The following is a 26,943-nucleotide window of genomic DNA, read 5'->3' on the forward strand; positions in this document are numbered from 1 at the left end:
AATAGCCCTTACACGGCCTGGAGGTGTGTTGGATCATTGTCCTGTTGAAAAAACAAATGAGAGTCCTAAGCGCAAACCAGATGGGATGGCGTATCGCTGCAGAATGCTGTGGTAGCCATGCTGGTTAAGTATACCTTGAATTCTAAATAAATCACAGACAGTGTCACCAGCAAAGCTCCCCTACACAATCACACCTCCTCCTCCATGCTTCATGGTGGGAATTACACATGCAGAGATCATCCGTTCACCTACTCTGCGTCTCACAAAGACACGGCGGTTGGAACCAAAAATCTCAAATTTGGACATCAGACCAAAGGACAGATTTCCATCAGTCTAATGTCCATTGCTCATGTTTCTTGGCCCAAGCAAGTCTCCTCTTCTTATTTGTGTCCTTTAGTTGTGGTTTCTTTGCAGCAATTTGACAATGAAGGCCTGATGCATGTAGTATCCTCTGAATAGTTGATGTTGAGATGTCTGTTACTTGAGCATTTATTTGGGCTGCAATTTCTGAGGCTGGTACCTCTAATGAACGTATCCTCTGCTGCAGAGGTAACTCTGCGTCTTCCTTTCCTGTGGCGGTCCTCATAAGAGCCAGTTTCATCATAGTGCTTGATGGTTTTTGCGACTGCACTTGAAGAAATTTTCTAAGTTCTTGACATTTTCCGGATTGACTGACCTTCATGTCTTAAAGTAATGATGGACTGTTGTTTCTATTTGCTTATTTGAGCTGTTCTTGCCATAATATGGACTTGGTATTTTACCAAATGGGGCTATATTCTATATACCATCCGTATCTTGTCACAACACAAACGATTGGCTCAAACGTATTAAGAAGGAAAGAAATTCCACAAATGAACTTTGAACAAGGCACACATGTTAATTGAAATGCATTCCAGGTGACTACCTCAAGAAGCTGGTTGAGTGAATGCCAATAGTCTGCAAAGCTGTCATCAAGGCAAAGGGTGGCTACTTTGAAGAATCTCAAATATAAAATATATTTTGATTTGTTTGGTTACTACATGATTCCATATGTGTCATTTCATTGTTTCGATGTCTTCACTATTATTCTACAATGTAGAAAATAGTAAAAATCAAGAAAAACCCTTGACTGAGTAGGCATGGCCAAACTTTTTACAGGTACTGCACATAATTTCAAACATACACAAAACTATTTACATGTGCTTTCTTTTGATAAAAACAGACCACTATTATTTTCAAAAGTGTATACCGCTTATAGTTTAGAGTCCAAAGAGTATCTCAACCTTGTTTTGATCTAAAGCCATTTTCAATAATTATTCAGTGCCTGAGCACTAAGATGACTAGTTCTTGTCATTTAGATATGAATTGTAATGGATTGAGCACAGAGTCCTCCTCTTAGAAATGGCTCACTAAATGATGAGGTGAGCTTGATACAAATTAATGCTATCTAGGTGGGCAAAGCAAAGGTCAAATGTCAAACCTAAAAGGTCAAATGACATGAAGACTAATCATTGTGCAATACCCAGTCATGGGTGCCATTTTGTCATGGGGTGGCCCCATACTTGGTTTGGGAGGGGGGGTTAGAGGGCAGGTTAAGGTGCAAAGATGAGGGTAATCTCTGACAGGCCAGCTGTCCTTACGTCCCCTTCAAAGGTTAATACTTCAGATGTCCTGCCCCCTCAGGGGTCTGTGCTTCTCTGGCCCTGCCCAGTCACAAAAATACCTGTCTCAGGTCCCCAGGAGAAGTGATGGTGTTACATTGTGGACACAGCTTCTTAGCCCCCTAGGACATAAACACTGCAATTTGAGACTGCTTTGGGCTCAACAAACATCTGTATGAAATTTGTGCGCATTACATTGTGTTGTATGAAAAAATCTAATGGGCTGTAACAATCAGTCAAACTTTATTGTCCCCTGAGGGAAATGTGGGAAGAAAGCAGGGTTAATGTGATAAAAATACAATAGAGTCATGTGTATTATAGCTTTATAGCATTATTTGACAAACATCTTACCAGAGTGCGGAGCCAACACTCCTCACAGTGGGCATGCCAGCACTGGATGGAGGTGAGGGGTGTTGTGTAAGTGTCCTACAGAGAGCGAGAAAAGAGAGGGGAGGGGGGGGGTGGAGACAGAAGATGTAAAGAATGAAAAACGACCCATATGGATGACATTATAGGGCCTCATGCAGCAACACACAGTGAAACAGATTCCACATTGTGTGTTAAATGTATCGATTGCATGAAAGTCTGTTGTCACTAGATGGTGCTAAGTGCCTGTATCTGCTGTGTCAGTGCAGCTGGAGAGGATAGGTGAGACAAGGACCTAGGAGACCTATGATACCTAGCTGTGGGACATTCCGCAACAGGCCAGATTTAATCAAATGTTCAAAATGTTTCTATTTGTTTGCTTTGGGGCTTCGTTTTACCCATACTGAAATTCAACTATTCATAACTATGCTTATTGATAGGTTGAATGAAAAGGTTCTGTGTGGCTCAACTGGTACAGCATGGCACTTGCAACACCAGGGTTGTGGTTTTGATTCCCATGGGGGACCAGCACAACAGTATGTGTCCAGTCTCTACTATAAGACACTCTGGATAATAATGTAAAATTCTTAAAGGATACACTGCAGTATTTCTATTGAATTAGCTTGATTCCCGTGCAACTATCTATACTCACTAGCCCAGTACCAGACCTGTTAGAGTTCTTCCCAACTCCATTGCTCATTGTCAAGGTAAACAATGAAAAGGAGTTGGCATGACAGCACAAACAGACTGGGACTCAGGCTATACACTCACCCTACAGATAAGACAGTTGTGTCGGTCTCCTCTGGACAGCTGCTTCTCTAGGTCCCGTATACGACTTCTTAGTGAATCCAACGTCGTCAGCCCAGAGACCCTGAACATATGCACCACACACACACACACACACACACACACACACACACACAGGAGGGGAGTGAGGGGGACAGGAGAAGAAGATGCCAGAGAGTTAATCATAAATCAAAGACAGATTAAATGATTTGTTGGCCAACATGGACATGGAGCATGACATTTAACTGTACTCACATAGGCAGCATCCACTGTCTCATTCATCATTGGAAGAGGAAGGTGAGCTGAGAGAGTGGAGGGCAAGTAACCCCACACACCACAGGCTCACTACAGGCACACCACAGGCACACCACAGGCTCACTACGGGCTCACTACAGGCTCACCACAGGCACAACGCAGCCACACCACAGGCACACCGCAGCCACACCACAGGCTCACCACAGGCATAAAGAGTCGTCCTGTCTGAGTTGAGCAGGACTTATGCCTAACTCGTTCATTGGTTAACTCTTGAGGTTTCCAGGGTCTCCACCGTGCTAGGTAAATCTGATTCGAGTTTTAATTCAGGATATTGCTGGACCAAAGTTCTAAATACATTTAATCTTGATGTTCTGGTGCCGTTACGGCAATTTCAAGTATTGATTGGGGACTTCTTTTAGGAGGATTGTAACGGTTTTGCTGGGTGATTTGTTATGTCTTACTTGTGCTTCCCATGATAGTTTGTGTATAATGTGTATATTATGTTGCATATACAGGACACATATGCAAAAGAGACCTGGGTCACATAATTAAAATAAATATATAGCTGAGCTTTTTTGTAAATATATGTATAGAGTGCATTCAGAAAGTATTCAGACACCTTGACTTTTTCCACGTTCTGTTACGTTCTAGCCTTATTCTAAAATGGATTAAATAGTTTTATTTTTCTTCATTAATCGACGTTATAGCCTTATTCTAAAATGGATTAAATAGTTTTATTTTTCTTCATTAATCTACACGTAATACCCCATAATGACAAAGCAAAAACATGTTTCTATAAATTTGTGCAAATTTATAAAAAATGTAAACTGAAATATCAGATTAGCATAAATATTCAGACCCTTTACTCAGTACTTTGTTGAAGCACCTTTGGCAGCGATTACAACCTCAAATCTTCTTGTGTATGACACTACAAGCTTGGCACACCTGTATTTGGGGAGTTTCTCCCATTCTTCTCTGCAGATCTTCTCAAGCTCTTTCAGGTTGGATGGGGAGCGTCGCTGCACAGCCATTTTCAGGTCTCTCCAGAGATGCTCGATCGGGTTCAAGTCCGGACTCTGGCTGGGCCACTCAAGGACACTCCGAGACTTGTCCCGAAGCCACTCCGGCATTGTCTTGGCTGTGTGCTTAGGATCGTTATCCTGTTGGAAGGTGAACCTTTGCCCCAGTCTGAGGTCCTGAGCGCTCTGGAGCAGGTTTTCATCAAGGAACTCTGTGGACTTTGTTCCGTTCATCTTCCCTCGATCCTGACTAGTCTCCCTGAAACCGAAAATCATCCCCACAGCATGATGCTGACACCACCATGCTTCACCATAGGGGTGGTGCCAGGTTTCCTCCAGATGTGATGCTTGGCATTCAAGCCAAAGAGTTCAATCTTGGTTTCATCAGACCAGAAAATCTTGTTTTACATAGTCTGGGAGTCGTTTAGGTACCTTTTGGCAAACACCAAGCCGGCTGTCATGTGCCTTTTACTGAGGAGTGGCTTCCGTCTCGGAACTCTACCATGAAGGCCTGACCTGGTGGAGTGCTGCAGAGATGGTTGTCCATCTGGAAGGCTCTCCCATCTTCACAGAGGAACTCTGGAGCTCTGTCATAGTAACCATCGGGTTCTTGGTCAGCTCCCTGACCAAGGCCCTTCTCCCCCGATTGCTCAGTTTGGCCGGGTGGCCAGCTCTAGGAAGAGTCTTGGTGTTTCCAAACTTCTTCCATTTAAGAATGATGGAGCCCCTGTGTTCTTGGGGACCTTCTATGCTGCAGACATTTTTTGGTACCCTTCCCCAGATCTGTGCCTCGACACAATCCTGTCTCGGAGCTCTACAGACAATTCCTTCGACCTCATGGCTTGGTTTTTGCTCTGACATGCACTGTCAACCGTAGGACCTTATATGGACAGGTTTGTGCCTTTCCAAATCATGTCCAATCAAATGAATTTACCACAGGTGGACTCCAATCAAGTTGTAGAAACATTTCAAGGTTGATCAATGGAAACAGGATGGACCTGAACTGTAACAAAATGTGGAAAATGGTTAAGGGGTCTCAATATTTACTGAATGCACTGTGTATATATACTACCATTCAAAAGTTTGGGGTCACTTAGAAATGTCCTCGTTTTTGAAAGAAAAGTGCGTTTGTGGTGATTAAAATATCATAAAATTGATCAGAAATACAATGTAGACATTGTTAATGTTGTAAATGACTATTGTAGGTGGAGACAGCAGATTTCTTATGGAATATTTACATAGGTGTACCAGAGGCCCATTGTTAGCAACCATCACTCCTGTGTTCCAATGGCATGTTGTGTTAGCTAATCAAAGTTTATCATTTTAAAAGGCTAATTGATCATTAGAAAACCCTTTTGCCATTATGTTAGCACAGCTGAAATCTGTTGTACTGGTTAAAGAAGCAATAAAACAGACAGGCGGCTCCGGACAGACGGGCGACTCCGGCGGCTCAGGATAGACGGGAGACTCCGGCGGCTCAGGACAGACGGGAGACTCCGGCGGCTCAGGACAGACGGGAGACTCCGGCGGCTCAGGACAGACGGGAGACTCCGGCGGCTCAGGACAGACGGGAGACTCCGGCGGCTCAGGACAGACGGGAGACTCCGGCGGCTCAGGGCAGGAGGAAGGCTCTGGCAGCACTGGACAGGCGGGAGCACCTGTAGGCAGAAGACAGGGAGACAGCCTGGTGTGGGGGGCTGCCACCGGAGGGCTGGTGCGTGGAGGTGGCACTGGATAGACCGGACCGTGCAGGCACACTGGAGCTCTTGAGCACCGAGCCTGCCCAACCTTACCTGGTTGAATGCTCCCGGTAGCCAGGCCAGTGCAGCGAGGTGGAATAGCCCGCACTGGGCTGTCCTGGCGAACCGGGGACACCATGCGTAAGGCTGGTGCCATGTACGCCGGCACAAGGAGACGCACTGGAGACCAGATGTGTAGAGCCGGCTTCATGGCACCTGGCTCGATGCCCACTCTAGCCCGGCCGATACGAGGAGCTGGAATGTACCGCACCGGGCTATGCACACGCACTGGGGAAACTGTGCGTTCCACCGCATAACACGGTACCTGCCCGGGCCCTCTCGCTCTCCGGTAAGCACGGGAAGTTGCCGCAGGTCTCCTACCTGGCTTCGCCACACTCCCCATGTGCCAACCCCCAAGAAATTTTTGGAGCTGCCTCTCGGGCTTCCAGCCGCTCTGCCCTGATAGCTCCTCATAATGCCGCCTCTCTGCTTTCGCTGCCTCCAGCTCTGCTTTGGGGCGGCGATACTCCCCTGGCTGTTCCCAGGGTCCTTTGCCGTCCAAAATCTCCTCCAAAGTCCTCCAAATGCTGGCCTTCTAGGCAGAGTTGCAAGAAAAAGCAATTTTTTCTACACCTGATGTATTCGGTGCATGTGACAAAAAAAATGGATCTTATTTTATTTTGTTGTTTTTAGTCCTACCCTTCAGCTCCACTCAAACCCTCCCATCAATCTCTTAACACCATCCATTTGTACATATATTTTTGCCATATATTTTTTAACTGTGCTGTGATGTTCTGAACCTTTCCATTCTCATAGTTTTCTACAGATTGTAAATTAAAAGATACAACATTTTCTTAAAGTATTATTATTTTATTGATTGACTATGACATTTCAAATCACCCAGCAGTGCATTTTGTAATTCTTCAGCCATTGCTGGACCTGCGACCAAAAAAAGCTACATAAGGACAGTCCCCAAACAAATTCTCTAATGATTCTGTCTCTTTGCAGCAAAATCGGCAGAGCAGGATGGTTGTATCCCCCATAATATATAACATTCTACTGGTTGCAAGAATTTTGTATAATCATTTTAATTGAAAACATCTACGTTTTGAATCTGGCGTTGTTTAACATATATCAGTTCATAAACCATGTGCCATGGAATCAGTGCCATGTGCCATGGAATCAGTGCCATGGAATCAGTGCCTGGTGCCATGGAATCAGTGCCAGGTGCCATGGAATCAGTGCCAGGTGCCATGGAATCAGTGCCAGGTGCCATGGAATCAGTGCCATGGAATCAGTGCCTGGTGCCATGGAATCAGTGCCAGGTGCCATGGAATCAGTGCCTGGTGCCATGGAATCAGTGCCAGGTGCCATGGAATCAGTGCCAGGTGCCATGGAATCAGTGCCATGGAATCAGTGCCATGGAATCAGTGCCTGGTGCCATGGAATCAGTGCCAGGTGCCATGGAATCAGTGCCTGGTGCCATGGAATCAGTGCCTGGTGCCATGGAATCAGTGCCTGGTGCCATGGAATCAGTGCCTGGTGCCATGGAATCAGTGCCTGGTGCCATGGAATCAGTGCCAGGTGCCATGGAATCAGTGCCAGGTGCCATGGAATCAGTGCCATGGAATCAGTGCCATGGAATCAGTGCCATGGAATCAGTGCCAGGTGCCATGGAATCGGTGCCATGGAATCAGTGCCAGGTGCCATGGATTAGTTGGGAAATCTCTTCAACTTTTTTGCAATCTATATGGCACAGATGTAAATGTGTTGGTCCTTACATGAAACCGGGATACTTTTTTATTCATCACAAATTTCTTTAAACAATTTTGGTCTTTAATGCAGGGCCGACAGACAAGTTCCTTACTTTTTCCCCCTTCCACTTGCATCTTCCATTTTTGCAGTAATGCTGTTGGTTGTAATTTTGGGTAGAGCAGACATTTCCATATATTTGTATTAGCTGAATGTGTGATGTAACTCCACCAGTCATATTTATGATATCATTTACAAAGATTATACTTTTTTTTTTCTCCCCCAAATACATATTTTTTTGATCAATTAGTATATTTGACTTTAACCATAATATTTGTTGTATTATCTGTTCTGTCTTTTCTGTTGGATTAAAATTGAAACTGCAACCAACTTTCTATGGCTTGTGTTAAAAATAGCAATATTTTGGAGATGGTTCCATTTTCAAATCACCAAAAGTGAGAGGTAGTAATCTGAATAAAGGGAAAAAGGCCATTCTTGAATATGGTGTGAGACATTCTTATTAATAATACTATAAAACTGCACAGCGTATGTGATCAGAACTAGATTAAGCATACGACACAATTAAACAGACCAATAACAGCAATAAAACAAACATACCAAAACAAGAGAAACCTATATTCAGCAAGGTGAATCATTTTGATTCTGAACATTCTGCAATTAGTTTGGATTTAAGTATAACTTTTGTATGACTGAAGCCTTTAGTAAGAGGTTTAATGCTTTAATATTTAATCATTTCTGCCCTCCGAATTCATCTTCATTATATAAATAGGCCCGTTAAATTTTGTCTGGCTTGCCGTTCCAAATAAAATTGAATAATTGTTGCTCATATAATTTAAAAAACCAGGTCGCTAGGTGTAGGCATGGCCGTAAGCAAATGGGTAAACTGGGATATGACTAAAGAGTTAATCAGGGCGATTTTTTTCACAAATAGACAGGCATTTTCCTTTCAATGTTAGAAAGATGTTCTCTATTTTTGCAAACTGTCTATTCACATTTACAGTAGTGAGATCCTTTCTTTCTTCCGGGATATGAATACTGAATACGTCCACATCACCGTCAGACCATTTCATTGGTAAACTACACGGTTATGTAAAATATGTATTTTTTTTATGATCCAATACGTAATATAGTAAGTAGTACACGTCATTTGGTTGTAATCCAGAGGTTAGAAAAAGGATCTAGATCCTCCATGAGGCTGTGGAAGGATCCAACACATAATAAAGGGTGTACATTTATCATAATGTGGTTGTAATCCAGAGGTTAGAAAAAGGATCTAGATCCTCCATGAGGCTGTGGAAGGATCCAACACATAATAAAGGGTGTACATTTATCATAATGTGGTTGTAATCCAGAGGTTAGAAAAAGGATCTAGATCCTCCATGAGGCTGTGGAAGGATCCAACACGTAATAAAGGGTGTACATTTATCATAATGTGGTTGTAATCCAGAGGTTAGAAAAAGGATCTAGATCCTCCATGAGGCTGTGGAAGGATCCAACACGTAATAAAGGGTGTACATTTATCATAATGTGGTTGTAATCCAGAGGTTAGAAAAAGGATCTAGATCCTCCATGAGGCTGTGGAAGGATCCAACACGTAATAAAGGGTGTACATTTATCATAATGTGGTTGTAATCCAGAGGTTAGAAAAAGGATCTAGATCCTCCATGAGGCTGTGGAAGGATCCAACACGTAATAAAGGGTGTACATTTATCATAATGTGGTTGTAATCCAGAGGTTAGAAAAAGGATCTAGATCCTCCATGAGGCTGTGGAAGGATCCAAATTGTGGATTTAAAGAAAACATGAATCATCAGCGTCCAATGACACCTTTGTTTTTAAGCCCTGGATTTCTAGCCCCTTGATATTATTGTTGGATCGGATTTTAACAGCTAACATTTAGATGGCAATAATAAATAGATATGCCGATAGTGGACAACCTTGTTTTACTCCTCTTGACAGTTTAATACTTTCTGAGATGTATTCATTATTTAGTATTTTACACCCAGGGTTACTATACTTAACTTTAACCCATTGATTCTCCAAAATTGAAATATTCGGGGCATTATATATAAATTCCAGTCATACTTTATCAAAAACGTTTTCAAAGTCAGTTATGAGTACCAGGCCTGGTTTCCAAGAGTTTTCATAGTGTTCCATTGTTTCCAGTACTTGTCTTACAGTATATTATATCCAATGTATCCAATGTCCATGTAAAAAAAAAACTGTTTGATTAAGAGGAATAATATGCGAAAACACATTTTCAATTATATTTTTGGAAAGGTTTACAGTATCATGAAGTCAATGGTAATGCATAAATATTCAGACCCTTTACTCAGTACTTTGTTGAAGCACCTTTGGCAGCGATTACAACCTCAAATCTTCTTGTGTATGACACTACAAGCTTGGCACACCTGTATTTGGGGAGTTTCTCCCATTCTTCTCTGCAGATCTTCTCAAGCTCTTTCAGGTTGGATGGGGAGCGTCGCTGCACAGCCATTTTCAGGTCTCTCCAGAGATGCTCGATCGGGTTCAAGTCCGGACTCTGGCTGGGCCACTCAAGGACACTCCGAGACTTGTCCCGAAGCCACTCCGGCATTGTCTTGGCTGTGTGCTTAGGATCGTTATCCTGTTGGAAGGTGAACCTTTGCCCCAGTCTGAGGTCCTGAGCGCTCTGGAGCAGGTTTTCATCAAGGAACTCTGTGGACTTTGTTCCGTTCATCTTTCCCTCGATCCTGACTAGTCTCCCTGAAACCGAAAATCATCCCCACAGCATGATGCTGACACCACCATGCTTCACCATAGGGGTGGTGCCAGGTTTCCTCCAGATGTGATGCTTGGCATTCAAGCCAAAGAGTTCAATCTTGGTTTCATCAGACCAGAAAATCTTGTTTTACATAGTCTGGGAGTCGTTTAGGTGCCTTTTGGCAAACACCAAGCCGGCTGTCATGTGCCTTTTACTGAGGAGTGGCTTCCGTCTCGGAACTCTACCATGAAGGCCTGACCTGGTGGAGTGCTGCAGAGATGGTTGTCCATCTGGAAGGCTCTCCCATCTTCACAGAGGAACTCTGGAGCTCTGTCATAGTAACCATCGGGTTCTTGGTCAGCTCCCTGACCAAGGCCCTTCTCCCCCGATTGCTCAGTTTAGCCGGGTGGCCAGCTCTAGGAAGAGTCTTGGTGTTTCCAAACTTCTTCCATTTAAGAATGATGGAGCCCCTGTGTTCTTGGGGACCTTCTATGCTGCAGACATTTTTGGTACCCTTCCCCAGATCTGTGCCTCGACACAATCCTGTCTCGGAGCTCTACAGACAATTCCTTCGACCTCATGGCTTGGTTTTTGCTCTGACATGCACTGTCAACCGTAGGACCTTATATGGACAGGTTTGTGCCTTTCCAAATCATGTCCAATCAAATGAATTTACCACAGGTGGACTCCAATCAAGTTGTAGAAACATTTCAAGGTTGATCAATGGAAACAGGATGTTTTCAACGTTTTCAAAGTCAGTTATGAGTACCAGGCCTGGTTTCCAAGAGTTTTCATAGTGTTCCATTGTTTCCAGTACTTGTCTTACAGTATATTATATCCAATGTATCCAATGTCCATGTAAAAAAAAAACTGTTTGATTAAGAGGAATAATATGCGAAAACACATTTTCAATTATATTTTTGGAAAGGTTTACAGTATCATGAAGTCAATGGTAATGTAGAACATTTTCAACATTTAATTCAGAACTTACATATCAATGTCACTATTTTTACAGGTCCTGTGTAGGGAGGCTATGCTGTTATCCAGTTTGTTGCTCTCTCCGTTGCTAGTGGATGGACTTCCTGTAGCAAAAGAGGACTATAATTTTAGATCAGGACATCCACTCTTAATATCCAATTAATGAAGTATGGCGGCAGGTAGCCTAGCGGTTGGAGCATTGGACAAATAACCAAAAAGGTTGCTGGTTTGAATCCCCGAGCTGACAAGGATGTCGTAGGGCACTCAGTCTGGCTTTCAACTTACTCTTCAAAGTTGTAATGGTAGAATGCACAAGGTGTCATTTCAAAATGTGGGTAGTGTATCATCAGAGAACTATGTATAACTTGTCAGAAATGTCCAGATCAAATAGTCGAAGTCAGTTTATGTTTCTTTAGTTCGTTAGCCTTAGATTTTGTTGTAATGTTTGAGTCACTCAAATATGACATGAATAAACATTAGACATGGCAAAATGTATAGATTTGCAAGAAAATGTGCTTCAAAATTGCAAAATTGTATCTGCACCTCATGACAAAAATGTATAGAATTGCAGGAAATAAGCTTTATAACTGCAAAACTGTCTGTCGCCAACAAGAGAGGTGTGAACCATTTTTGTCATGAACAGTGCTTGTGACTATAGAAATAGACATGGGGCGCGGGATGTTCCCCAATGCCTTGAGGGAAAAAGTTTGGGAACCCCTGTTGTAGGGTGTCTCAAGGTGTCGCAGATTGGACAAATATAAGCACCCCAAAAAATATATTATAGGTACTAAATATTAATTAATTAAAACTCAGTAGCTGTTCTCACCCTCATTTGTCCATTTGGAATGTTCCAGAGTTACTCTGTTGGACAGTGTACCACCACTGAGAAACAAAACCAATGACACAGTTAATGCAGACATTGCTAACCACACAGGCATGACGATTTGTTGTGTAGTGATGGAACACAGAAACAGGCCATGGGACTACAGGGTGTGGTTCGTACTTTAAAACCGCCCCCCTCAGTGTTTCCCCCACCTCCCCAGGATCCTTCCCTGAACAGGGGATGTCTGCCTCCGTACATCTGGATCACCATGTTAAGGAAACATAAGGACTGCATGCAACCATGTACAATTATATAGTACTGCCATATTGGTGGATCCTTACAATGATGTGGAGAACATAGGATTCATGATTAGATCTTATAAAATCTGATATGTTTTAAAGGATACTGTACTCTTCCATACTGCAGAGTGTCATCTCCATCCACGTCCAGGTCAGCGTCACTGTCACCACGGCCTTCCTTAGATGTGCTGCTGCTCACAAACACCGACCCTGAGGACGTCATAACACTTTGTGACTTATATTCATTCAATATACCTTCACTCTCCCCATACCTTCACTCTCCCCATACCTTCACTCTCCCCATACCTTCACTCTCACCTAGAACATTCTCACATAGTGGGCAGTGTTAACTGACTATCGAGTGTTAAGGGCAGATGTTTAAGGCCTTTGAGAGGTGAGACTTTTTTTTGCTAATCTGAGGCCATTGAAAGGTGACACTTCCAAATGTGTGGAGTGATTCGTGTCACCTATGCTGTCAAGCCAACTCATTGTCACTCATTGTCATTGTTTGGCTTGACATGTACCATATGTCTCCCTTTCAAGGGTTGAAAAATTCCCTTAACTTTCTCCAAATTCCCAGGTTTTCCAGACATCCTGGTTGGAAGAAAATAAGATTTCTGGAATACCTGAGCATTTTGGGAAAGTTATAAGAAATGTATAACCCTATCATAATCAAGGCAGAGCTTTGCTGTTGGTAAGGGAAAGCAAAACAGCCTTATAGGTAGGCTAATAGAGTATACTGTGTTTTATGTTCAGGGCCTTTCTAACTGCCACTCAGACACATTATCCACCCCATTGCACCAGATCCAAGACCCAGTCAGAGGGTCTGGTACGGGGGATGTGTTTTACCTTCACACCCTCCCAGTATGGATGTCATCCGTATCCTCCTCCGCTCACTCCACTCCTCCCCCCCCAGGTCCAACAAAATGTCCTGAAAACACACAGACACAGGCAGGATGAAGCCATGCAGCCACGCGCACATACTCACACACACACTTTTCTATGTAAATACATATCTTATAGCCCTTGGTTGTTACTGATGTGTCTCCGAGGCGTAACCTGAGGTACGGTAACCTGAGGTACGGTAACCTGAGGTACGGTAACCTGAGGTACGGTAACCTGAGGTACGGTAACCTGAGGTACGGTAACCTGAGGTACGGTAACCTGAGGTACGGTAACCTGAGGTACGGTAACCTGTAAAAGCAGGCCCTCTCCACATGGACACACTGAGCCTAATGGGCAGAAAACAATACCAGGAGTTTAATCACAGGTGGCCACAACATGCTGTTAACCTCTGATTATTTCAGTAGCCCTGTTTCCAGACCAATCCACCTGCTCTATCCATCATCACTCTCTCTAAGACATCCAGTAGAGTATACAGTATGAGGAATAGCTAGGCTTGCTGTCGTCTACAGTACAATACAACGGCAGTTTCTATTTAGGAACATACCTGGCCCACGTAAGGTCTCCTCCTCTTCAGCTTGCCGATCCTGACTGAAAGAGAACCCACACAAAGAGACGGACAGGGAGCAGAGAGGGTTAGCTAGAATATATCTGTAGAGCTAGGTAATAGCTAGGTAATAGCAATTGGCTGTGCAACTCCCCATTGGGAGTAAATGTACAATACATGGTACTGTAGTGTAGACACAGCCATGCAGTAAGACCCAAAGGAAGGAGTTAAAGTTGAAGGATGTTGCTTCTGCTTTGTGACAATGGGGGTAAATGTGACAGCGTTGTTGGCTACTGTGTATAAAAACAGACCGGAATACACATGAATGCATACACACACAAGCCTGCACACACACAAGCCTGCACACACACACACAAACAAACGTAACACCAACTGTGAACTTTCCATCTTGTCCCTGACTGCATCCTGCCTGTGTTGTCCCTGACTGCATCCTGCCTGTGTTGTCCCTGACTGCATCCTGCCTGTGTTGTCCCTGACTGCATCCTGCCTGTGTTGTCCCTGACTGCATCCTGCCTGTGTTGTCCCTGACTGCATCCTGCCTGTGTTGTCCCTGACTGCATCCTGCCTGTGTTGTCCCTGACTGCATCCTGCCTGTGTTGTCCCTGACTGCATCCTGCCTGTGTTGTCCCTGACTGCATCCTGCCTGTGTTGTCCCTGACTGCATCCTGCCTGTGTTGTTCCTGACTGCATCCTGCCTGTGTTGTCCCTGACTGCATCCTGCCTGTGTTGTCCCTGACTGCATCCTGCCTGTGTTGTTCCTGACTGCATCCTGCCTGTGTTGTCCCTGACTGCATCCTGCCTGTGTTGTCCCTGACTGCATCCTGCCTGTGTTGTTCCTGACTGCATCCTGCCTGTGTTGTTCCTGACTGCATCCTGCCTGTGTTGTTCCTGACTGCATCCTGCCTGTGTTGTTCCTGACTGCATCCTGCCTGTGTTGTTCCTGACTGCATCCTGCCTGTGTTGTTCCTGACTGCATCCTGCCTGTGTTGTTCCTGACTGCATCCTGCCTGTGTTGTTCCTGACTGCATCCTGCCTGTGTTGTTCCTGACTGCATACTGCCTGTGTTGTTCCTGACTGCATCCTGCCTGTGTTGTTCCTGACTGCATCCTGCCTGTGTTGTTCCTGACTGCATCCTGCCTGTGTTGTCCCTGACTGCATCCTGCCTGTGTTGTTCCTGACTGCATCCTGCCTGTGTTGTTCCTGACTGCATACTACCTGTGTTGTTCCTGACTGCATACTACCTGTGTTGTTCCTGACTATATACAGAGGAGAGTGTAGTTTCCTCAACAAAACCAACACTCACTGGAGAGATAGAGGAAGAGGAATGGTATGTTTCGCTACTGCCTACTGGACAAAGCACTGATTCAAGAGTAGCTACTAGGTTATACACGATGTGCAAAGGTAAGATAACACAGGTAATATACAAAGGTAAGATGCACACATACGTTGTGCACAGGAAAGATGCACAGGAAAGATGCACAGGAAAGATGCACAGGAAAGATGCACAGGAAAGATACACAGGAAAGATACACAGGTAAGATACGGCGAACTATCAGCAGACTACAACCTACAAGGTATGAAATAATTTTGTGTCAAATTCATTGATAGGAGGATGTTCTATCATAAAACTAAGTCTGTTCTCCAAAATATATAACGTATAAACTAAATAGTCAGTGAGTGTAGTCTGTGATAATGGGTGGGAAAAGTACTCAATATAAGTATTGGGGTGTACAAGGTCGCCCATATAGTGTCTTGTGTCTCTTACCAATTCTTTGGCAGTCTGGGGTTAGGTGACTTAAAAGAGCGGGTTTGGCGTGGCACCAATCATCGACTGTTAACATATCAAGAGGTTAAAGGTCAAGGGTTAGTAGATCCTCTGCTCATGTGGGTGCTAGGTCAAAAGGTACCGTGCTCTCAGTGACAGGGGTCACAGGGGTCACAGTCAGGCTAGTTTATTTGAATGATCTTCAATGCAGTTGAGGGAGGATAGAAGCTCCCATTTTCATTCCTCCCTTGAAAATGTCCTCCATAATATATCGTAGCTGTAGATAGGCCTTTGAATATAATTTTACAGTCAATTACTCCAATGCAAAAGCAATAACCCAACTAACCCACCCATCTGAACAAACAACAGATCTGTCTTTGAAATCGTATGTATTTCTGAACACATACCATTCAGTCTTGCATGTCTGTTTGTCCTCACACGCAGAAACGTCTGTGGAAAAAGGAGAGTTGAAGGACCTTCAAAGAAGTGTGTGTGTGTGTGTGTGTGTGTGTGTGTGTGTGTCTTTGTAGTGAAGAACCTACCTGGTATCTGTCTGAGTGGGGCTCTTCAGGAGGGCAGGAGAGAAAGGTGGGGGACCCACCCTCACATTTAATGTGCAGTGATAGTGAGAGGGTCTGTGGACAGAGGAGAGGGACAGAGTCAAAGAAAGATGTGTGTGTGTGTGTGTGCGTGTGTGTGTTATTATTTACCTTCGTAGCTCCTAATGGATGGTTCCTCTGCACTGAATTAGTACTGTTGAAAGAGGAAACACTTAAAGGGTGTCAGGAAACTAATACTACAATATTCACACTGTTTATTGTTGTTTAGTGTTGTTTGTTGTTTAGTGTTGTTTAGTGTTGTTATTGATTATTGTTTGTTTTTATTGTTGTCTAGTGTTGTTTAGTGTTGTGTGTGTGTGTGTGTGTGATTTGTAACTGTGTCAGTCTGCTATTCCCCTGCTCAGATCTGTTCTAAACACCTACCTGATTTGTAACTGTGCCAGTCTGCCCATCTCCTGCTCCATGTGCTCCTGTAGCTCACCTGGTGGTAACACAGCATGGCACACTGGACACACTGGGGGCAGGGAGTCATACAGGACATTACCCTTACCTACTGACACAGAGAGGGGCAGGGAGTCATACAGGACATTACCCTTACCTACTGACACAGAGAGGGGCAGGAGAGGACATTACCCTTACCTACTGACACAGAGAGGGGCAGGGAGTCATACAGGACATTACCCTTACCTACTGACACAGAGAGGGGCAGGGAGTCATACAGGACATTACCCTTACCTACTGACACAGAGAGGGGCAGGAGAGTCACTGACACAGAGAGGGGCAGGGAGGACATTACCCTTACCTACTGACACAGAGAGGGGCAGGGAGAGGTACCATAGGGGCAGGGAGTCATACAGGACATTACCCTTACCTACTGACACAGAGAGGGGCAGGGAGTCATACAGGACATTACCCTTACCTACTCATACAGGACATTACCCTTACCTACTGACACAGAGGGGCAGGGAGTCATTACCTACTGACACAGGGGCAGGGTTTCATTAGGACATTGTCTACTGTCAAATAAAGTCATACAGGTTTACCTACTGACACAGAGAGGGGCAGGGAGTCATACAGGACATTACCCTTACCTACTGACACAGAGAGGGGCAGGGAGTCATAGTCAGAGTTTCATTAGAATTGTCTGTGTCAAATAAATATAAGGTTTGCACACACGCACGCACACACACACACACCCCACTCCCCCTCACACTCAGCACCACCCTGTCAGTGAGCCTGCATCATAGCCTGTCAATGGGAACATTAGCCAGGCCCACCCGGCCCATTGGGTTTCCCTTCTGGATTATTGCCATAAGCAGACAGCTAGGATGGGAGGTATGCTAAATAAACATTTCACCAGGTAGATGAGGTCATGTACTCCTGAAAGCCATCAATCACATGTAGAGAAGTAAGACCATCTGTCTACATCATATCTCTCTCTGTATCTCAACACAATCAGACAAGAACCTCATATAGCCAACGATGACGGACTACACAGCATGGTCAATATCAGTGATGTAAAGAGAAATGAATACATTTGACAGGAATAAAAACAAAGGCTCATTAGCCTACTCATCACCATTAAAAACACTGAAACAGTTCAAGTATCACAGGTCTACACTAGCTATTTCTAACCTGAGAGCCTAGGGACCCCGAAGCATGAAGTCTAGTACCCCACTGTCTCTTCTGTCCTCAGGAAGCTATTGTCCAGCACACCAGCCACACTCATAAAGGCCAAGAGACATGCGGTGCAGCATGCTGGGAGCAGGTTGGCATCCCCTCTCACATCAGCAGAGTTATGAGCGACTAATGAGGACTCAAATGGGGACAAAATGGCAGCTAAATAAGACATGGCAGCAAATCGCAAAAAGACGCTCAGTGTCCTTGGGGAAGAGACAGGTCGTTCCGTGTTCCTCGCAGGTTTTTTGCATCCCCCATCGAAGCCTTAATGAGTTTTACCGACACGCATCAAGTGTTCTCGGGCCTTCAGCGCTCCCCGGCCCGAAACACACGGAGTCAGTAAACAATGAAATCTCGGGTCTGAAATTGAATTCATAAGCACATTACCTGGAGAGATAGGTGTCTCTGAATGGCGCCGTGATAAAAGGAATGGGATTAGATTTGCAGGTGGTTTATTGTCCCTGTTTTTAGAACCTCTCTCTGCCCCCGTTTCAGTATCCTGACACCTGTGTCTGGCAGGCCACTACCAGGCAGCCTGCAGTAGTAAGGGCCAGATTCCCAGACCCAGAATGAGTCTTTATCTGTACTAAATGCACTTTTAATGGCTGAGAATTGAATACGAAAGTGTGTCAATGTGTGTGTGTGTGTTTGTGTACATCCTCCCCCTCCTTCTCTCCCCTGCCCAGACACAGATGAACTCTGTCAGCATCAGTCAGCCTCAGCAGCGCTCCAGCCTGGGGGGTCTCACACGAATAACGCGCTAAAGAAGGAATACGACTGGTCTTCTTTAGACTAGTTGAGTATCTGGAGCATCAGCATTTGTGGGTTCGATTACAGGCTCAAAATGGTCAGAAACAAAGAACTTTCTTCTGAAACTCGTCAGTCTATTCTTGTTCTGAGAAATGAAGGCTATTCCATGAGAGAAATTGCAAATAAACTGAAGATCTCGTACAACGCTGTGTACCACTCCCTTTAGAGAACAGCTCAAACTGGCTCTAACCAGAATAGAAAGAGGAGCGGGAGGCCCCGGTGCACAACTGAGCAAGAGGACAAGTACATTAAAGTGTCTAGTTTGACAAACAGATGCCTCACAAGTCCTCAATTGGCAGCTTCAATAAATAGTACCCGCAAAACACCAGTCTCAACGTCAACAGTGAAGAGGTGACTCCGGGATGCTGGCAACTACAGTGTAGAGAATCATTGTACCACTTAAACGCATGTGTATTATCTTTTCCATAATAAAAAATATTGTATTTTCAGCTCTTTAAAACTGGTAAACAAAAACAAAAGTCACAAAAACAAAACTTAAGAACCAGAAGCAAAGAAATAGCAGGTAGCCTAGTGATTAGAGCATTGTGCCAGTAACCGAAAGGTTGCTGGATCAAATCCCTGACCTGGTGAAAATTTGTCGTTCTGCCCCTGATCAAGCCGGTTAACCCACTGTTCCCCAGTAGGCCATCACTGTAAATAAGAATAACTCTCTTGACTAGTTTTAAAAAATGTATATAGTGCACATAGAATAAATATACCACTTTCAATGAGAATGACAGATCTACAACTCTCATTTCTACATGAATTTGTTCAGGTTGCCCAAAAAGTTACTGCAGATTTAATTCTTTAGAATCTAAGACATTGGGGGGAAAGGGGTTGCTTAGCTGAAATATGGAAATGTTTTATGATGGTCATATGGATCATTTAATTATTTCAATTTGAATTTTAGGACCCCTTTAGGTATCAGAAAAGATATATAGAAAACTGATTTGATAACATATAGATTTTGGCTTTCACTACTAAAGCCGATAGAAATGCATTGAATAACACATTCCTCAACAGCAAAAAGTTCAGTCTAATAATGTATCATAAGAAACAAGTTTTGAATTGTCTGTTCTAAATCTAGGAGATATAAAATAAAATAAACTTTAAAACCGGTACTGGTTACCTTCAGACGAGTCCCATGACAGTTGCGGGGGTTGTAGAGTAAAACGGAACACACCTTCGTGTTCGTGACGATCTCCCCTTTCCACAGGGGGGTCATAATAGTATGTCAAACCATTCGGACGCTAGACATTTTCATGAGAAGACTGATTTCCAGGACGTCTCATGGTCTGACAAACACCGCTCTAGCTCTGCCCCCTTTCATTGCAGATGAGGAAGTGCGACACTGGCGGATGTGGTGGATTGAGACGCATCCAATGCAAAAAAACATATCTCTAGCTTCAACTGATGGATTAGTATGGGGATTGTATCTTAGATTGACACACCGGTGCATCAATAAACTCTAGTGGGTTAAATACACTAATGCTCTATTTGAGGGAAATCCTTATTGGTGACGGACAGAACTGTTGATATTGTAGACTATGGGATCCTGTTAGCATAGGAAGTGCTTAAAGTCATACTGTATGTAGGGGATAATAAAACCTCTCTCATATGCCACTCCACCAATACAGAGAAATCAGACAACCACACAAACACATCCTTGAAAACACCATAGTCACCCTGTGGGCTGATGCCAGCACCAATATGACAGGTGCCAGTACTGTAGAGACAAACAGAGCTGAGATGGCTGATGTGACTTTCATAGAATGTCACACGTCACCCTGGGACATTGGGCTTGATGTCACCCTGGGACATTGGGCTTGATGTCACCCTGGGACATTGGGCTTGATGTCACCCTGGGACATTGGGCTTGATGTCACCCTGGGACATTGGGCTTGATGTCACCCTGGGACATTGGGCTTGATGTCACCCTGGGACATTGGGCCAGAAAATGAACAAGGCTATAGGAACACGCTGTAAAGAATAACCTGCCGTAACCGTGGTATAGCTATGATTGACAGACATGGGCATCTGTGTCTTTCTGTATGGCAATCTTGCGATGCTGTCCTCGTTCATCAGTCATCACTCGGCTACTGGAAGGAAGGAAGGGGGGGGAGGGTAGGATTGTGTGGGCTGTAGTTGGCAAGCGTTCAGAGGAGACCTGAGTCATATAAGTCATTGGATCCCACCACACCTGTGCCTGCCCTTTCCAGTCTCCCACAGCAACCTGCTTCCTATTGAAAACATCACATCAAGGATATTAAATGATATTACTCAGCGCTTCTCTTCCAACATGCAGCACAGGCTGTGTCCTATAGTGCACTACCTTCTACCGGAACCGTATGGATCATGGTCAAAAGTAGGGCACTATGTAGGGAATAGGGTGTCATTTAGAACAAATACACACTCTCTGAAGTAGAGGGGGAATAATGTTTTTATTGGGGGAATAATGGCCTATGCTATTTAATGAACAGTACCATAGGCATGTCGCTACTAATTAACATAATAGGCCATGTTGTTACTAATTAACATAATATACCATGTTGCTACTAATACATTAAAATAATAGACCATGTTGCTACTAACACATTAACATAATAGACCATGTTGTTATGCCTACATTAACATAATAGACCATGTTGTTATGCCCACATTAACATAATAGACCATGTTGTTATGCCCACATTAACATAATAGACCATGTTGTTATGCCCACATTAACATAATAGACCATGTTGTTATGCCTACATTAACATAATAGACCATGTTGTTATGCCTACATTAACATAATAGACCATGTTACATTAACATATGCATGTTGTTATGCCCACATTAACATAATAGACCATGTTGTTATGCCACATTAACATAATAGACCAACATATGTTGTTATGCCTACATTAACATAATAGACCATGTTGTTATGCCTACATTAACATAATAGACCATGTTGTTATTCCTACATTAACATAATAGACCATGTTGTTTGTTATGCCTACATTAACATAATAGACCATGTTGTTATGCCTACATTAACATAATAGACCATGTTGTTATTCCTACATTAACATAATAGACCATGTTATGCCTACATTAACATAATAGACCATGTTGTTATGCCTACATTAACATAATAGACCATGTTGTTATTCCTACATTAACATAATAGACCATGTTGTTATGCCTACATTAACATAATAGACCATGTTGTTATGCCTACATTAACATAATAGACCATGTTGTTATTCCTACATTAACATAATAGACCATGTTGTTATGCCTACATTAACATAATAGACCATGTTGTTATGCCTACATTAACATAATAGACCATGTTGTTATTCCTACATTAACATAATAGACCATGTTTTTATTCCTACATTAACATAATAGACCATGTTGTTACTAACACATTAGCATAATAGACCGTCATAACAACATGGCCTAATAGATCTGCTGAGGAGAGTCACTTCCCTTCTCCGTGATTTTTAAAAGTCTGGTCGTTTTTATTTTTACATCATTTTTATTCATCTCAGAATTCCCCGGGAATACAGTACAAAACAAAACCCTTCCGTAACTGGACAATTACCGTCATACACACATCCTCCGAGTCCCAAATGGCAACCTACACCCTATTTAGTTGACTACATTTGACCAGAACCCCGTGGGCCCTAGTTCCCAGTTTCACCTCACACTGCCCAATCCATTGTGCATAATGTCCTAAGGATACCCCACCACCACACTTACTCACTGCCTTGAATCAATGTCTCATCAGGACTGTAATGATTATTCATTGATTAATAAAGGCTGTATTAAGTAATTGTTGAAGGGCCTTATGTCTACATTGTACATTAGAAGTGCACATGGAGGACCGCAGATGGAAGTCACAGTAAGGAACCAAACAATAGCAAGTAAAACTGTGTTTGTGTGTTTATACTGTAGGCCTACAAGGTCAAGTGTGTGTGTGTGTGTGTGTGTGTGTGTGTATGTGCGCACGGGTGCATATGTTGTGGGTGTGGAAATGCATCTAAGCAACTTTTTGCTTTGAGCTGAGCAGCTGTGTTCCCTTTTTCAACTTGAATTCGACCTCAAATCAGACCTCAAATTGACTCATTGTGAACCACCTCAGCCCCATAGCCCTTCTCTGATGACGCCAGATCAATAATAAGGCCTTTTGACCACGGGTCAATCGGAACAAAGACCTCCAACCAATATTACAAATTCTCTCTCTTCTCTGTCTCTCCCTCATCTCTGTCTGTCTCTCTCCCCATCTCTCTTCTCTGTCTCTCCCCCTCATCTCCGTCTTTCTCGGTTTGTCTGTCTGTCTGTCTCACTCTTCTCTGTCCCTCTCTTCTGTCCCTCTCTTCTCTGTCTCATGTCTGTCTGTCTGTCTCTCTCTCTCTCTCTCTCCTCCGTCTCTCCCTCATCTCTGTCTGTCTCTCTCCCCATCTCTCTTCTCTGTCTCTCCCTCTCATCTCCGTCTTTCTCGGTTTGTCTGTCTGTCTGTCTCACTCTTCTCTGTCTCCCTCTTCTCTGTCCCCCTCTTCTCTGTCCCCCTCTTCTCTGTCTCATGTCTGTCTGTCTGTCGCTCTCTCTCTGTGTCTGTCTCTCTCCCCATCTCTCTTCTCTGTCTCTCCCTCATCTCGGTCTGTCTGTCTGTCTCTCTCTTCTCTGTCTCTCCCTCTCATCTCCGTCTTTCTCGGTTTGTCTGTCTCTCACTCTTCTCTGTCCCTCTCTTCTCTGTCTCATCTCTGTGTCTCTCTCCCCATCTCTCTTCTCTGTCTCTCCCTCATCTCGGTCTGTCTGTCTCTCTCATCACTGTCTTTGTCTGTCTGTCTGTCTGTCTCTCTCTGTCTCTCATTGGTGTCTTTCTGTCTTTGTCTTTCTTTCTCTCTCTGTCTCTCCCTCTCATTGCTGTCTCTCTCTCTCATTGCTGTCTCTCTCTCTCTGTCTGTCGGTCTCTCTGTCTTTCTCTCTGCATGTCCATGTCTCTCTCTCGCTCTCCTTTTATCTTCTTCATTACAGGTCACTTTAGTTCCATCAGCTGTGTCCACGGCCGTGCACGTCCTTAGCCAATCATTTCTCTCTATCCATAAATGAGGACAGTGACCGCCATGTCTCAACCGCCAGGCTCTCCTCTTAGACCATGTTCACCCTGAAGGCAATGAATTAATTCTGCCTCTAGTCTTCTAACTGTAATCAATCTAGCCTCATTGAAATACAGGCTTAATGATGTTTGAAACCGATCTAGAAACCAGTAAAAAAAGGGAAAGGACAGTGTCAGTTGGGTTCGTTACCACAGCCAGAAAGTTAGAAAGCTACCAATCACATGAGGCAGTGTGATGTGTGATGACGCTTATGGTTTGTGGGAAACAACCAATCATACGAGGGAGTTGGATGACGCGCATGCCGACCAGATTGCAGGGGCCGTCGAGAGACATGCTTTTCTTTTATCTAGTGATCCATCAATGTTTTGGTTATTTCCTAGATGTAATATAACCAACCGTTCTAAATGCAGTGGTAATCAGATGTCTTATTCAAACTCAGACTGCAAGCTTATCATGATGTTTGCCCTTAGTCAAAGTTACTCCACTATCTGCATTGTTTACAAAATGGCATGTAGGTAAACAAATTAACACAAATCCACAAGTAAAATGTACAGTTTCACAGATTGGTATTTATTTATTATGGGTGGATTACTACAGTCATGTATTTATCTAATACAACATAGCCTTGCAGTTCACCTTTTTGGTATTTATTAAAATAACAACTGACTGGACTTACAGTATATGGAACTTTCTAGACACCCAAAGCTCTTCACAGTGCAAGGGGTAACTCACCAGCCTAACACCACTCTATAGAGGGGAAACTCACCAGCCTAACACCACTCTATAGAGGGTTAACTCACCAGCCTAACACCACTCTATAGAGGGTTAACTCACCAGCCTAACACCACTCTATAGAGGGTTAACTCACCAGCCTAACACCACTCTATAGAGGGTTAACTCACCAGCCTAACACCACTCTATAGAGGGTTAACTCACCAGCCTAACACCACTCTATAGAGGGTTAACTCACCAGCCTAACACCACTCTATAGAGGGTTAACTCACCAGCCTAACACCACTCTATAGAGGGTTAACTCACCAGCCTAACACCACTCTATAGAGGGTTAACTCACCAGCCTAACACCACTCTATAGAGGGTTAACTCACCAGCCTAACACCACTCTATAGAGGGGAAACTCACCAGCCTAACACCACTCTATAGAGGGTTAACTCACCAGCCTAACACCACTCTATAGAGGGTTAACTCACCAGCCTAACACCACTCTATAGAGGGTTAACTCACCAGCCTAACACCACTCTATAGAGGGTTAACTCACCAGCCTAACACCACTCTATAGAGGGTTAACTCACCAGCCTAACACCACTCTATAGAGGGTTAACTCACCAGCCTAACACCACTCTATAGAGGGTTAACTCACCAGCCTAACACCACTCTATAGAGGGTTAACTCACCAACCTAACACCACTCTATAGAGGGTTAACTCACCAGCCTAACACCACTCTATAGAGGGTTAACTCACCAGCCTAACACCACTCTATAGAGGGAAACTCACCAGCCTAACACCACTCTATAGAGGGTTAACTCACCAGCCTAACACCACTCTATAGAGGGTAACTCACCAGCCTAACACCACTCTATAGAGGGTTAACTCACCAGCCTAACACCACTCTATAGAGGGTTAACTCACCAGCCTAACACCACTCTATAGAGGGTTAACTCACCAGCCTAACACCACTCTATAGAGGGTTAACTCACCAGCCTAACACCACTCTATAGAGGGTTAACTCACCAGCCTAACACCACTCTATAGAGGGTTAACTCACCAGCCTAACACCACTCTATAGAGGGTTAACTCACCAGCCTAACACCACTCTATAGAGGGTTAACTCACCAGCCTAACACCACTCTATAGAGGGTTAACTCACCAGCCTAACACCACTCTATAGAGGGTTAACTCACCAGCCTAACACCACTCTATAGAGGGTTAACTCACCAGCCTAACACCACTCTATAGAGGGTTAACTCACCAGCCTAACACCACTCTATAGAGGGTTAACTCACCAGCCTAACACCACTCTATAGAGGGTTAACTCACCAGCCTAACACCACTCTATAGAGGGTTAACTCACCAGCCTAACACCACTCTATAGAGGGAAACTCACCAGCCTAACACCACTCTATAGAGGGAAACTCACAGGGTTAACCTAACACCACTCTATAGAGGGTTAACTCACCAGCCTAACACCACTCTATAGAGGGTTAACTCACCAGCCTAACACCACTCTATAGAGGGTTAACTCACCAGCCTAACACCACTCTATAGAGGGTTAACTCACCAGCCTAACACCACTCTATAGAGGGGAAACTCACCAGCCTAACACCACTCTATAGAGGGTTAACTCACCAGCCTAACACCACTCTATAGAGGGTTAACTCACCAGCCTAACACCACTCTATAGAGGGTTAACTCACCAGCCTAACACCACTCTATAGAGGGTTAACTCACCAGCCTAACACCACTCTATAGAGGGTTAACTCACCAGCCTAACACCACTCTATAGAGGGTTAACTCACCAGCCTAACACCACTCTATAGAGGGTTAACTCACCAGCCTAACACCACTCTATAGAGGGAAACTCACCAGCCTAACACCACTCTATAGAGGGGTAACTCACCAGCCTAACACCACTCTATAGAGGGTTAACTCACCAGCCTAACACCACTCTATAGAGGGTTAACTCACCAGCCTAACACCACTCTATAGAGGGTTAACTCACCAGCCTAACACCACTCTATAGAGGGTTAACTCACCAGCCTAACACCACTCTATAGAGGGTTAACTCACCAGCCTAACACCACTCTATAGAGGGTTAACTCACCAGCCTAACACCACTCTATAGAGGGTTAACTCACCAGCCTAACACCACTCTATAGAGGGTTAACTCACCAGCCTAACACCACTCTATAGAGGGGAAACTCACCAGCCTAACACCACTCTATAGAGGGTTAACTCACCAGCCTAACACCACTCTATAGAGGGGAAACTCACCAGCCTAACACCACTCTATAGAGAGGTAACTCACCAGCCTAACCCTACTTACACTCTTAATGTATTTATTTTATTGGCCCATCCACCCCCCTCTTAGGAGGACAAAAGTTACT

At 44.0% G+C, this 26,943-nt stretch overlaps 1 protein-coding gene across 4 annotated transcripts in view; it reads right to left on the bottom strand.

Moving 5' to 3' along the window:
• The window catches only part of LOC112246685 (E3 ubiquitin-protein ligase RNF220-like), a 41,960-nt gene continuing 15,017 nt past the window's right edge, over positions 1-26,943 (bottom strand). Inside the window, exons 3-16 of one of the 4 annotated variants that reach the window (XM_042322977.1) lie at positions 16,640-16,766; positions 16,367-16,409; positions 16,199-16,291; positions 16,064-16,106; positions 15,657-15,722; positions 13,871-13,914; positions 13,270-13,351; positions 12,528-12,630; positions 12,302-12,379; positions 12,125-12,180; positions 11,312-11,402; positions 2,778-2,877; positions 1,992-2,066; positions 1-41 (exon numbers count right to left, since the gene is read on the bottom strand). In XM_042322977.1, coding sequence (XP_042178911.1) covers positions 9-41; positions 1,992-2,066; positions 2,778-2,877; positions 11,312-11,402; positions 12,125-12,180; positions 12,302-12,379; positions 12,528-12,630; positions 13,270-13,351; positions 13,871-13,914; positions 15,657-15,722; positions 16,064-16,106; positions 16,199-16,291; positions 16,367-16,409; positions 16,640-16,766 — 1,034 coding nt within the window. In that variant the 3' untranslated portion in view covers positions 1-8. Of the gene's footprint in view, positions 42-1,072; positions 1,763-1,991; positions 2,067-2,777; positions 2,878-6,564; positions 7,552-11,311; positions 11,403-12,124; positions 12,181-12,301; positions 12,380-12,527; positions 12,631-13,269; positions 13,352-13,870; positions 13,915-15,656; positions 15,723-16,063; positions 16,107-16,198; positions 16,292-16,366; positions 16,410-16,639; positions 16,767-26,943 lie in introns of those variants that run through there. The other 3 variants (XM_042322976.1, XM_042322975.1, XM_042322978.1) reach the window with 3 other exon arrangements.

Source organism: Oncorhynchus tshawytscha, linkage group LG06, assembly GCF_018296145.1.
Source record: "Oncorhynchus tshawytscha isolate Ot180627B linkage group LG06, Otsh_v2.0, whole genome shotgun sequence".
Classification (NCBI taxonomy): domain Eukaryota; kingdom Metazoa; phylum Chordata; class Actinopteri; order Salmoniformes; family Salmonidae; genus Oncorhynchus; species Oncorhynchus tshawytscha.